General features: G+C 35.2%; 1 protein-coding gene across 2 annotated transcripts in view; it reads right to left on the reverse strand.

The window, feature by feature from the left end:
- The window catches only part of Unc5c (unc-5 netrin receptor C), a 336,174-nt gene that overhangs the window by 71,480 nt on the left and 249,660 nt on the right, over positions 1-15,034 (reverse strand). For both annotated transcript variants that reach the window (XM_028760465.1, XM_028760464.1), the window contains exon 4: positions 12,479-12,582. In XM_028760465.1, the coding sequence (XP_028616298.1) occupies positions 12,479-12,582 (104 nt within the window). The remainder of the gene's footprint in view (positions 1-12,478; positions 12,583-15,034) is intronic.

Raw genomic sequence — 15,034 nt, forward strand, 5'->3', positions numbered from 1 at the left:
TTTACCTTCAGAAACTGCAGCCACTGGTGATTCATATTATTTTACTGCTTAGGCTGCTGAGCCTCTAGGTCATCAGTAAAATACTCAATATTTTTGTAGCTCCCTGCTTACTCTAAACACATGATATGTGTTCTTCTTTTCAACAGTCATATTTCAGTCTTTTTATCTCTTAAAAGTTACAATCCTGTCGCTTCCTATCTATTCACTTGCTCATTCACTGTTCAGATGGCAACTTTCTGGGGTAAAGATCATTGATACTGCTCAAATTTTACCATCAGAGGCAATCAGTGGTCCTGTCTAATTTTCAAATGCAAAGACCTTGCTATGGCTAGTAGCTGCTATGGGTATACTTCAGAAACCCTATGTCTGATGTTTGCATGCCCTCATGCAAGCTTCTCACTGTCCCTATTATATCCTCTCTATCTCTCTTTAAATCAGTGGTTTTTTTAACTCCATGCCCAGAATTCTCCAGGAATGAATTACTGTATCTTTCCTGCCTAGATCCCATTGGAAAAGCTCTGATTTTATTAGTGACAGGAGGGGCCCAGGCACCTAGATTTTCAAAGCTCCACAAGGAAGCCCATTGCAACTTTTCCTGAGATCTGAAGGCTCTTGTTGGATATATTGTATGGACATATTCTTCATTTATGGCTGATAATTCTCAAACCATCAACATTAGTCTCATTTTTTGTTAGATTCTGCCTATCTTTTCAATTACTTTCTAGATGCTCAACAGATATGAAAAGCATAACAAGCACAGGATAAAAGAGATCATAATCTCTTTTCAAATTGATCTCTCTTTCAATTTGATATCTTAATGTTTATCTTAAAATAATGGAGTCCAAGAATAGACTTTCAAGTTGAATTTAATTAATTTTCTTTCTACATCCTAAGATTTTTCTGTTTTAACAAATGTGTGTGCAGTTGGGAAATATATACAATGTCATAGAATGTCCTCACTATACTTTTATAAGGCTGGTGACAAAATTTAACCCTTTAAAAATAAATTTTTCCCAGAGCTGATTTTTTTCTAGATATTTGGTTTGCTTATGGAAATCAATAATCCATATACAATTTATACCACTTGAATGAACCAAATTTAAAAATGTACAGTGTATGCAACTATTTTGTTACTAGGGGAATGATAAATGTAAGAGTCAAACAGAATTGACTGTAGTCTTTGCCTGTTCAAGGTGGAGGAGCACCCAGAAAGTGATGATGCAGGAAGATTTAATGAGATAAGAGAGTGGAAGCATATGGGATCAGGACAAGTCAACAGTCTCAATGGGTTCTTACCTGGTGCTAAACTTAACTCAGAGCTTACTGTCAAAATTGGATATTTTAAACATGACCTGGAGCCCTCAATGTCTGTGTTCAAAATTATATATCTCAAAATTCCCAATACCAGTCAGGAAAGTAAACAATTAGGAAGAATACATTTGCCTTACCATTACCATAAATACCAGCTTCTAAATCCTCATGTAGAGGCCAGTAAGATGGCTCAGTAGGTAAGGGTGCTTCCCTTCCTATTCAGTGACCTGAGTTTGATCCCTAGGACACGCATGTTGGAAAAAGGAGATTGGGGATCGAAAGTTGTCCTCAGATGTCTACCCATAGGTTGTATTATCATACCCATGTTCCAAACAAAATAAATAATTGGAACATAAAAATCCTCACTTAGTATACTCTCCTGGTGAAGGTCGTGTCCACTGTTCGCAGCCATAACTTCTTGTTGTATTTGTCCAGAAGAGACATTACATTTCCAGGCTTTGAACACAATGGTAGGTTCCCAGGTCTTGCTGTAGGACGATCATGTGCTTAAAAATTCCCCCTGATACTCTCAGCCCCTAGTTCAGTTGATTGCCCACGGAATTCTCCAAACACTAATATGTTTTTAATAATGAAGATTAGTGATTCCCCTCCTGATCATGAGATCCTAGATTGAATCATACTATCCTCATTGTGTGTTCCTACAAAAGATGTAAAAATGCCAACTTTACTTGAGTGGTTTGATTTAAAAACCAACCTTTATGGTCCTTAGATGCATGGTCTTCTAGTTTCAGAGTGACTGATATTTTATAAAAGTCAGAACTACTGGTTGAATTATCAGGGGAAGCAAGGTTTTGTAGCAAACCATTGCTCCATGGCCCAGCCTTACATAAGTTCTACTGTGAGACCACTCCAACATTTTACAACCATCATATGCTAAACATTGCCTATTGCTTTCTTTCTAAGTAATTTATATTTATTTTTTATCTATAATGTGGACAGAAACAGAAAAACCTATAGTTCCCAAAACTGTATGTATTTAGAGCTCCTAGTTACATATGGCATAGCTTATAATCCTCAAAATTAATCCTGATTTTGAAAACTCATTTGCTCACTTTTATTCATCCCTCATGTTTCTAACCAAATATTACAATAGTTATGCTACCTAATATTGACCCCACCATTCTAGCTAATCATGTTCTTATAGATAAGAGGGTATAAATGGGGAGTTGTTTAAATAAGTTAGTCACCAAATCATTATTTCTAACAGTGTTTCAAGATTTCATGTTCAAACACGGGCTAAGAATATAACTGTTTTCCGGTTATACAGCTGAAAAATCAAACTCACATATTTGGGGGTAGAGCAAAATATTTCAAAGCTAACCACCATAGCCTCTTCCTTAGTTCCCCATTCTTCCCAATCCTTTGAATAAAAGGAATATCTGATAGCATGAGTCATAAATGAGGAATGCTGAGTGCCAATGTTAGCAACCATAACTGGTAGTCAGAACCGTCGTATGGCTGAGGTATTGTTTTTTAATTAAAAGCATCAATATAATGGAAAAATAACAGTGTATTTTATTTTCTAATCAATTGTTACTCAAAAGACAATTGGAATATTTTATCTGAAACGTAATAATATAAACTTCAGGATTAAATCCAATGGGGGCTTTACATAGTAGGACATTATTAAATGTTGAATATATAAATCATATTTACTGGTAAATGTAAACTTTGAAGTTTAAACAAATCCACAAGCTTTATGTTAGGATATTCTGAGATTGTGTCAAATATGACCATGTGTGGATTCTATAAGTCTTTTATTTATACTTGTAGTGTCAACCCAAGGATAGAGACATTGCTCATAACACTATAAAATTGAATAAATTGGATACAACTTCATCTCTCCCTACAATCTTACCAAATATAGACAATGAACATCAACAAAGTTACAATGGAAATAACATTAATTTTCTACTAACCAGAAATCTGTGAAGATTAGATACAAAGAACTATGTAAATGTGGATTGTAGCAAGCTGGAATGACATGGTGGCTTGTGTATATTCCCAATTCTTTCACTCTGATCCCACCGAGTGATTTCTTTCAGCACAATCTCTTATATCAAGGAAGCCGAATCATTCTCACGAGTTTGAAATACTTCCATAGAAGAACTTATTTATCTCTGAAGATTACAGGTAAATAAACACACAATATAACAATATTTTTGCCAACAGGGCTATATAATTTTGTTGTTTTGATGAAGGAAGAAAAGACAACTTAAAATCTTTGCAGAGACTCTTCTCACTTTGTGGAAGGTATTCAGACCCTCAGTGCCTACTGGCACCCTTTAACATAAAAACTTGCTGACCTGGGGATTGGTTATGTACTCTCTAATCATATATGTCAATATAAGAAGTCAGGCACCTTATACTTTTCTATTCTCTTCCCCTTTGAAAGACAGATGTGTTGTGTCTAATTATTCACTGATTGGTATCGGGAGAAACATTAACATAATTGGCACATTTGTCCTAATTAACTAAGGAAACTGCCACATGCCATCCAAGATGAAAAAGTGACTCCAGCAACCATTATGTAGAAAAATTCACATCTATCAGAAAGGTTACATTGTTAATAGAAAATTGGGGCCCACTGTGCCAGAACACTGCCCTGGAAAGCAATACAACAGAATCCTGAAGTGTATGCACACCTAGAGAGTGGGGATTTGTTAGAGAATTGTATATAGGTACATTAATCAAACAAATGGGAAAAGCAATTATTGGGCAATTATCAAATGCACACTCAGCCAAGTTAAGCTTCTCATAGGTGCATTAGCTAGTCCCTGGGAGTCTGCCAAATTTTACAGGATAGTTTGCAAGTGACAAGTCTGAAGTATTATTATTACTGCTGTTACTATTATTATTATTTCATTTGCTCATTTTCATCTTCTTAAAATATACTAGAACATAGAAAATATGGATAGGTTTTACAAGCTCTAGTACATTGTACACGGTACCTGTCAATCTGTATTTAAGGGTGGGACATAACTGTCAGGTTTTCGAGATATTTCTCAGGTATGAATTGTGAGAGTTATACTTGTAGACTGTTAAATATAGATGCTGATGAAGTGGTTGTGTGTGTGTTTGGTTGAAGTGCCTAAGATTCTACCTGAGAAGTTCTCAGGCTGTGTCCATATTGGTAAGCTATGCACCTCATCCCAGGGAACAAGGCATTCTCTATTGGAATACAAGAATACTTCGGTTTCACCTACTCATAGGTTTGAAGTTCCAGGATTCATTTTTTTTTGCTTGCTCCATTGGCAATAGATATCTTACTGTCCCTTTTGAATACGTCAAATAACCAAGAAAGCATTCCAAGAATGGAATGCCACATTGGTTTTGCAGCTATTTGCTTCTTAGATCTCCAATACACAAACAAACAAACGTTCATCTACTTCTTTAACGGCATTATTCAATATTCTTTATATCTTTCAGTAGGGCTATGAAACTAAAGGTATTTTATATGCTCTAAAAAGTGTTTGTCTTCAAGCAAATTGAAATTCTATCTTTAGGCAATTGTAAAAATAAAATGGGCAAAGAATTAAAAAAATTAAAATGGAAACTACAGCGACATTTTGCTCAGTTGTCGTAACTTCTGCAGAAGGAAGGAATTTGCCAAGAAAGGGAATTTGTTTTCCTCCCTTAATTGCACATATGTCTGGCTCATTGCTTTTGAGTGCTGAATGTACACAGACCATATTGTGGAGGCGAACTTGTCTTCAATTCTGTAAACTTCTAAAACTGAGTTAGATCATGAAGAAATAAAAGCAAATGGACAAAGAATGTAATGTAATAAAGACTAATTGAGAAGTAAAATTTAAAAAAAAAACAAGAAAAAGTCCCAAAGTTGAATTACTATATATGACACAACCACAAGGGAACAAATTAACCCAGAATTGTGTTTAAAAGCTAAATTTTCTACATGTAAAGGGCTATAAATTGACAAGCCTATTGATGAATTACTAGTCTTTTACTACTTTTTACTAAGATCTTGACTTCCAGATAAGCAATATTTAGCCTTCTCTTTATCAATGTAAAGTAGTCAAGACTGTGCTAACTCTGACCATCATCAGGAAATGCAAGACTGTTGTTCTCTAGAGATATCTTTTCCCATGCACACTGACTGAAGTTAGTACAGACTGTAGGCATAAGGTCAGTCTTTGGAAATCTAAAGCAAGACAGTGATCAAAGATAAAAGATACCTTTTCATTTTCAGAAAAAGGATCTTGAAAATAAAAGGTCCCTCTGCACTGTGATTATGACTCTCCTTAGGGCTTTGCTCACTGCTGACATACAAATGAGATTACATGTAGAAACAGATTCTATTGACCACTGGGTTTAGGACACCTATCTGCTAGTAGGATGTGGACATGGCACGTGGATATCCTGCTGAATATGGAAATGGAGGATTTCACTTTCTCATGACACAATAAATAATTTACACATTTTCTTCATTTTGGAAATTTATATTTTAATTGCATGTTCAGCAAAATTATATATGTTCTGTATTTTTCAACTTGTCTTGTTACTTTTTATTTTTATCTTAAGTTTTCTTTCTTTTCCTTTCTTTCTTGATGAGAGCCAAGCTCTAAGTAGTCTCCTTGTCCCCATTCATATGGTCCTAAAATCTGTCTCCATGAAGTAGTAAATGAGATCCTTTAAAGCCACATATTGGGTCGTGAAAACTCCTTATTTAAAATCTTCGCTGGTGTCTCATGCATTTAACCATGGTTCTGAAGGGCTTGCCATGTCTATAGTCCCTGAACTCCTCTTTCCCTGTCACTGAATGTCTTCCTATTGTTGGATTTCAGATGAGAGGCTCCTACTTAGTCTTTTAAGGCCATCAGCTTCTGAGGGGATTTGTGTACTGCCTCTGCTGCCTGGAGCTTTCTGACCCAATTCATGACTGGCTCCTTCCTGTTGCCCAGAGCTCAGTGCAAATTTATCTTTTCTGCAGCTCTCCCAACCCCCAACAACCAGCCAATATGACCTGTGTTTTGTTCCCCTTGTTCAGACAACCATGCCTCGTTCCCTATGACCGTTGGTTACATGAAAATGCCCTTGTCATGCCTTTTCTTTTTGTTTTCCCTCTCTCAAAACAATCATAAGAATATTGTGTGCAAAATGAGACCACAAGACATATTTCCCAAATAAATGGATTGATGATAGAAGATAGAATATATATTTTGTATCTATAGCCTTGAAGGAACCACTATGCACACATTAGAAAACTGAAACTGGAATATGTAGATGTTAAGACAATGACTTTTATAGATTGTATTTGCTACATAAATTGATATATTGAATGATAATTTAGTCATTAATTTAAACATACAGAGATACAGGGCCTTGTGTGGAGCTCAGTGTATTAAATACTAGAGACAGATTAGGGAAAAAATACCATAAAATTATAACAATAGAAAAACATTCTTGGAACAATGCAAAACTTAAAAATGACAAGTCTAGTAACACAAGACTGTTTTTGAAAATTATTTTCTAGTTCTCCATGTTGTTATACACAAAACTGGAAGAAACTCTGACAGACATTTTAGGCACTGAAAGCAAGGTTCCATATCAAAGAGAACCAAGTTCTTTATTTCTCTGTTACCCTCTTACCTGCAAAGAATGTGATGTCCTGCTTGGTAGATAAGGCACCTGGCAGGAAATATATCTCCTCCAATTCTGAGAGGTGGCATGGCATGTAAGGCACTGTTCAGTGGCCATATTAATAAGCAATTAGATAGAAAGCCACCTGATGTTGCACATTCAGTACCGCTCCAGATGCCTGTAGGTTTTGGTCTTGTCAGTATCTATTTTAAAAAACCTGTTTCCTATTTATCATGACTAAACTCAGCAAAATAATCTATTCATTCACACTTCACCCCGTATTTTCCCACTCACTAATTAGAGATGCAAATGTTGATAAATAAGAAGACTGTTTTTAAGTACAACTAGGTCAATAAGTTGAACACTGTGCCCTGTTCCTCCAATTAAACTCCTATGAGAAATAGCTCAATTATAATTAGAGAAGCAATTATCCCCTTGTTAAAGGTGAAACAAATCACAGGTTTTAGTGAACTTTTCTGTTTTGTTCCTTTTACCATGCCAAAAAGACCTTGCAGCTATTGATACTTTGATTCACTGATCCCCGTAAGGAGTAACCTGATGATATAAAGCATCCCAGGCTTGCCGTATGATAGTAACATCTTCTAGGCATAAACTCAAATGAGTAGAAAGGGATTAATTTTCATAGAGTGCTGCTATTATGCCTTGGGAATGGCCCAGCACACATTTTACATCAAATTAATTTTCTTGTTTCTTCAGGGAAATACGGAGATAGACTTGTTATTGAAATGTAGTCAAATCCCATCAGGAAGGGAAAGAAAGAATTATTTTTAGATTGACCACAGGAAATGTGCTATTAAAAATACCAAGTAATACCAATCCAGTAGTATTTCTGGGGTTAGTGTTTCTTTCTTTTAAATTGTCTACTTTGTAACTGTAGTGGTATTATTATTAGTGCCTTCTGGGATCTTTGGGCTGAAGTATCTCCCAAGTATTGTTTTTATTCCTAGTCCTGGTAAGTTGGAATCATGCTCTGAAGGTTCAGACTAAAGGATCCCCCTGTCTCCCATCGGGTTCTCTAAATGGGTTATCCTACTGTGGTGGTTTGAATAGGTATCACCCCCATAGATTTATGTGTTTGAATGCTGGGCCCATAGGGAGTAAGACTGTTAGGAAGTGTGGCCTTGTTGGAGTAGGTATGGCTTTGAGGTTATACATACTGAGTTACACTGTCTCCTGCTGCTTTTATATCACAATGTAGAACTCTCAGCTTTATCTCTAGCACAATGTGTACCTGGATGCTGCCATACTTCCCATCGTGATGATAATAGATTGAACCTCTGAAACTGTAAGCCAGCCCCAATTATAAGAGTTGCCTTGGTCATGGTGTCTCATCACAGCAATGAAACCCAAACTAAGAAACTTTGATGGGTGAAAGATAACATTTTTGTAGAAATTTTTATTTCCTGAAGGGCAGCCTTTCTATTATATCAAACATACCTTCATTTATTGCTCAAGTATGTTTAAAATATTTGGAGAATCAATAATCAACTCTAGTTTGCAGTCATTAGAGATAAAATCAGACCCTAACTTTGTGTTCCTTTTCTTCACAATACAATCAGAAGAATAAATAGATGAACTTCCACACAATTATAAAATTATGTCAACTATGAGCTACCATTTATCCAGCTACACATTCACTTTCACCTGGCATTTAATGTTAACTCAGTTCTGATATGGAAGTTGTACAGTTATTACATATTTATAAAGCCTCTAGTCACAAAGAATATTGAAACAAAGAATACAAAGAGGAGATTAGAGGAAAAAAACACTAAGGTCTAGAGTTCTAAACCCTGTTGAATCATTTCTGAGATCAAAACATTTTACTATAACCAATTACTCCTAGAAGGCACTCAAAGTCATTGCCACTTGTGGGAGGATGAACTGTAAGTAAGTTCTGGCTGATTCATTCTTTCTTTGAGACTTAATATTTTTGCCATTTGGAATCTAAAAGGAGATCTATGAAGAGTAAACTCTGCTCAAATTTTCTCCTTGGGAGAAGTTACAAGGGCTATGGACTCTTGGTACAAGGAGGACTGGATGAATGACAGTGACTAACGATTTAGCGAGGACAGTAGAAGTTCATGACATTTGCTTCTACTATGGCTTGAATGTGAAATGTTCCCCATAGGATCATGTATTTGAATACTTTTCTCCGGGCTGACAGTTGGAAGGTTGTGATACCTTTTGGAAGTAGAAGCTTACTAGAGTAAGTGAGTCACTGGGGATAGGTATTGGGGTTCCTTATACTAGGGGTAGGTGAGTGTTGGGGTTTATAATATACTCCCCAATTCCTGTCTTTTTTCTGACTGTAACTGCGATAAATGTAGCTATCATTGATCCCTGCTTCTGTTTAAATGTTTTCTACATTGAATTTGACTGAACCTCCCCCCCTCAAAAAAAAACTATTCACCTAAAATAAACTTGTCTTCTCTGAAGTTACTCCTTGTCAGGTATTTGGTCACAACAATGAGAAAAATTATAGGGCAGGTGATCTGATTGGCATCAGTGAAAGGTATAGTCATGTTTTAGGTGTCACATTCATCTGTAGCACTAATGGTCTCCAAGCTAATCAATGGCTGTAGAATATAGGAGGCATCTTGGTGATTTTTCACACAGCAGAATTTCCTCTGCCATGTCTCCCAGAGTGCTTAGGGTGAGAAAAAATCAGTGGCTATGTTATGACATTGAGTTTAATCTTCTGGGAACTAATAACAATATAATAATAGTATAAATATTAGTCCTTTATGCCTCTACATATGTTTAAAATGCCTTTTTAATCTATGCTATTAATTATCAAACATTTAATGCATAAATCATATCTTACTTATACGACTGAAAAATCTGGATGCAAAGGATTTAAATATCTTACCTAAAGTCGGAGAGTAAAATATGATCATGCTTGGATTTAAACATGAAATTTGTAAGGAAATTCACTTGCTGCTCCATGAAGAGATTATCAGATACCCAAATAGGGGAGGTACCAGCTATTACCACCTCGGCAACACCTATGCGATTATATGCACAAATGCAATGTGATCATGATTGGGGTTAGAATATTTAAAAGGTGTCTGGTTTAACTAGCTAGAAGAAAAGTACTACTTCCTGATAATCTGCAATGAGTGCATCTTCTTTCAGGAAACCAACCACATACATATAAAGCAAAGACAAGTTGACTTGATCAGCCATGTGCTCACTGCACAGTCACGGCTGATTTTCTTCCAGAAGTAGTTGCTTTGGACAGCAGCAAAGCATCTATTTAGTTTGACCTCCTTAGAGGCTGATCTAATGATCATAAAGCAGATGCATTTTTATCTGTGCAGGTTTTCTGTTAAGATCAACCTCTTATTTGATATCACCTTTATGCTTTCAAATTCCATAAACAAATAAATGAAAATAATACACTGAATGCATTTATATTGAAACTAAAAATGATCAAATAATCTCTTAACTCCCGGGCTACCTTTCATTTCATTTTACATTTTTCTTTTGCTCTTGAGCAAATAGCAGCCAGAAAGTGTCATGTGCAGGCATCCATTGGCTTTCTGATCTTGGTAATTTTAATGGTGTCAAAAAAATCTACACAGGAATTTATTAACTTGTTCTTAAGCATGTATGTTTGATCTCTACACTGACTGAAAAAAAATAGAAAGAAAAAGTAATATGTATAAAATATAGTTCTTTGAATGTCAAGTGGGTATATGATTTTTGAGCTTTCCAAATGTTAATTAGACTCTTCCCAAGTGATGATACACATAAAATTCATAGCCAATTAGTTTGAAGTCATGAATCTTCGGTCCTTGACAAAGTGAACTACTTTGTTAAGACTGAAAAAAAAAAAGAATACCATGATCTTCTCTCTGTATGATTTTCCAAGGACCAGCTGCTTTTAAGTTCCCTTGAGTAAAAGCCAAACTACAGATGTCTGTGTTGCTCATAGGATGCTTAGAACATCACAGTGGCTTCTGGAAGAAGTTTGCCTTAGAACCACAAGTAAAGAGACAGCTGTACTATTGCATAACTGAAATAAAATGTTGTATAGAAAAGAGTGCCCTTAATTTCAGCCACACTAAGTCATAGCATGTGCTTTGAGGCTGCAAGATTTGGATGTACTTTTGTGATAGTGAGTGATAATCTTGCAATTTGTGATATGGTGCTGAAGAGTCCTGAAATGCTAATTCTGAGAAAAATTGTTTTATTTTTTTCAGGATAAAACAAGGCTATATGTGATTTTGCATTAAGTAACAGAGATATAAATGTTTTGGCAGGAAAATGGAGTCCTTTTGCATATATTTTCAAATAATTTATTGCCAGTATTAACTCAGAAGGATCAGATGTTCAGTTTTGGGCTAGCTACTTTAGTGCTACCTTACAGCAATTTTCAAGAGACTGGAAAGCCCATAGAAAACAAATAGTAAAATGAATTCCTTATGATTAATCACTTAAAAGTTTCAATATTAATTTTTTGATTCATTGGAGAGGCAGAACTTCAAGATTCTAATGTATGAAAAATGAGCTGATCCATGTCAACCAAGTCCATGCGTGGGTTTGAATGACAACAACTGGCATATCCCTCTTTGCACGTATACAATATTGAGTAAATCCTTCAAATGACTTTTTGAAGTCTAGAGCCTAGCAAGGACTATCAACAAATAAGCAGCTTTGTTACTTAACAAGTGAAAGTACATCTCAATTTGTAGAACATTGTAGCAGCAATGATAACCATGTTGGATAATATAAGATGATTTTCTATTAGTCATGTAAATGGAAAATTGTTTTAGAGTTTTGGAGTTATTTGGTAACAAATGAAGGACATGGTATTAGTTTCCTTTGACAGGATGCTGTAGTAATATGGTATGTGTTCCCAAGACAGTATGCCATCTCCTGTGGGTCATGTAGGGCAATGTTTTCAAATACAGCCCTTTTCAAAGAGCAATATATTGCTGATAATGAAAAGTCATGCCAAAAATCTGATTCATAATATTTCATTAGCAGTTGATAGGCTTCTTTTAAGCAGAATAAAAACATGGAGTAAACTGATAGAAATATCACTGCATGAAAGTGAACATGTTTATGACAGTGGATTTGACTTTCTGATCTCAACAATGACATCATAGACTGAGAAACACACATGTACAGAGCAAGCTCAAAGGACAGACACATATCTTTATTACATTTACATTTTTTAAAAAGTCATCTGAAGCAGTCATACAATTGATGGCGCATTAAGTCACAGCATCTCTTTCTATAGACGCCAGATAAAGTAAAACACTATTTCTGATTGTTTTGAAAGAGAATGATAAAATTAAACCACACTGCCTGTGGCTTTGTCCAGTGGGGCATTCTAATTGACTTCCAAGTCATTAATCAGTTCCTAATCAATCTGTTTTGCCAGCAGCAGGCAGTTTGGACTCCATTACCAACCATCTATCATGCCATGTCCTAATTCACTGCACCATTAGCCATGGGTTAGGCCTCTGTTAGAATAACTAAGTGCCAACTGCTAAATGCAATGCATTTTTGTTACCTCAGCCACTGGGATCCCTTCAGGTGGCCGACACTGGAGTAAGACTTCCTGCTCCAAGGATACTTCCTTTCCCAGGGGTTCCTGCTCAAATGTCTTCCGTAGATCTGGAATGTTCGGGTGATAAAGTACATGTCAAAGCTAAACCACATCAGTCTTCTTACAGAAAGTGCCAAAATTTTCCCCAATTTAGTAATTTAGATCTTTATAGTTTATCCATCTGTTGATAATATACCATAATCTGAGAAGCAGTATTCTATATGGAAGAAATTATAAAAGTTAAAGGCTAGTAACTATATGGACTTTAAGCTTCCATAAAACCCTTTTATAAATCATTTTAATAATTATTGAAATATATTAATTGTGCTTTAGTATTTCTTGGTAATCTATTATGATGAAAACATTTTTTTTAATTAAAAGAGTACCAATCTTGTGAATTTTAAAGGCAGAATTCCTTATATACATAAATATTTTCCTCTTATTATTGATATTATTAAGGTTGTAGTAACTCTGGAGTATTTTTATTCATAAATCAAAAGTGGCTTTTTGTTCAGTTTGGGAAATAGGACTCTTTACGAAGCCACAGAGAAGGCTTATAACTTCTAGAACTGTCTTAAAACCTCATGGGAAAACAGAGGGTAGCTATTGAGAATGGTGTAGAAAGAATTTAATTTCTAATCATGTAGCCGTTTCCAATGAGAAGATTAAGTATTCATTTCTGCACAAACATGCCAAGTACATAATTATGTGCTTGTATGGCTAGAGCTATTATAGCAAGATGCAGCAGCTTAAGAAACTACCCTGAGATGAAAATGTCAGAAACCAACCAATCATCATACAAACATTGCTAGTACACACAGCAGGAGACAGGTTTAACTCACACTTCCTTAAATGAGATATAATTGCTTTGTTTAATAGTTTGGCTTTAAAATCTAAATAAAGTTTTACCTATTGTTTTTGAAGTAAAATGTAATCAGAGCATTTTCTAAGAAGCTTTAGAATTTTACTTTGTATGTATAGCTCAATTCTTTACAGCATAGCATTATCTTAAGTTAACCTGTGAGTTTCAATAAAAATTCAATTCATCTATGTCCATAACAAATACATAAGAATCCAAAAGTACCATTTTGACCTACTGGATTACTAAATGGAAACCTCTAGAGATGTGGATGTGTGCTAGTAGTTCTTTCCAAAATGTGCCATCTGGAAAAAGTCACTAAAGGAAAGGATTAACTTACATGTTTGCTATATTATTGGATTTCTTAACAGAAGAAACTCATTCAAGATCCTGGCAGTTGTAAGAAAATAATGGATAGATATAAAATGGGAGAAGACAAAAGATTCTCCAAAGGGTGAGAGAAACACTTTCAGAAGGACAATTTTAATATGATTGTTAAGAAATTGAGTGCTTTTTTGAAATGAATATTTAGAATCCAGATGATTATCATAACTTGAAAGATATGTCAAATCTATTCCAGTTTTACAAATGAGGAATATGCACATTAAGTCACCCACAGCCTCACAGTAAAATAATTGATACTAAAATGGAATGTGCTATCTCATATATCTTACCATCCCAGACACTCCTCATAACCCTTTCCCCCATTCATTTGTGCCCCAACAGGAATATAATAATATTATCTTTGTTAGAATAATTGTTATTTGTTTTGATCTGCACCGAGGTAAAGTTTTTGGCTAGTATGGCCATCAATGAAAACAATGGTAACTAATAACATTTATAGGATAAATTACTATCTATTTTATATGACTTATTTGCAGAGAATGACTGAAGAGATCCCTTCTAGTATGAACTAAAGCAGAGACAAAATGACTGGAATTTGTTCTAAAGTTGGTAACATACTGACTTGCTTTCATTTAAATTTATCATAATTTTTAAAAGAGCTAGAAACGTGAAAAAGGCATGTATTCAAAGAGTTAAAGGAATTTAATTTAATTTTATATTTATAAATCACATGCTTATGGTAGAGATTTGATGAGAGGCTCAGGACGAAGGGTTATGAGATACAGAAAGAAGATTTAAAAGATCAATGTAGGTGTGTTAATGAAAAACCCTTTGGGCCAGTAAGCAATACCTAGTGGTCCAAAGCCACAGCAAAGGATTCAGGTCAACTAGCATATTACCCTTTTGATGACATATGGGTTACACTGGTAATACGTCACACTTGGGACCAAAGCGTGTAGGTAAGATGATCCTGGTGGAGATAAGATGATCCTGGACTCAGTAGATAGTTGCCAAAAAGTGAAAAGGGACAGTCTTCATTGTATCTAGATCATATTTTCAGGAATATTTGCATATTTGAAGAGTGTTTGTAGGTAAGGCTATTGTTATATTCGAAGCTACTGCATTAAATCAAAATTCACAGTACAGTGAAGACGGGAAAAAAGATGTTTCCTTGGAATACATTGAGTTTAGTGTTTCTAAAGGATGCTCAAATGGAATTGTCCAGTATATCTCTAGATCATATTTGATAATCTTCAGCACTATTGAATTTGGGACTGTGTCATTTAATTTGTCCCACTGTTCTTTCCATAGGAGGG

The sequence above is a fragment of the Grammomys surdaster genome, unplaced genomic scaffold (genome assembly GCF_004785775.1).
Source record: "Grammomys surdaster isolate TR1022 unplaced genomic scaffold, NIH_TR_1.0 126531, whole genome shotgun sequence".
NCBI lineage: Eukaryota > Metazoa > Chordata > Mammalia > Rodentia > Muridae > Grammomys > Grammomys surdaster.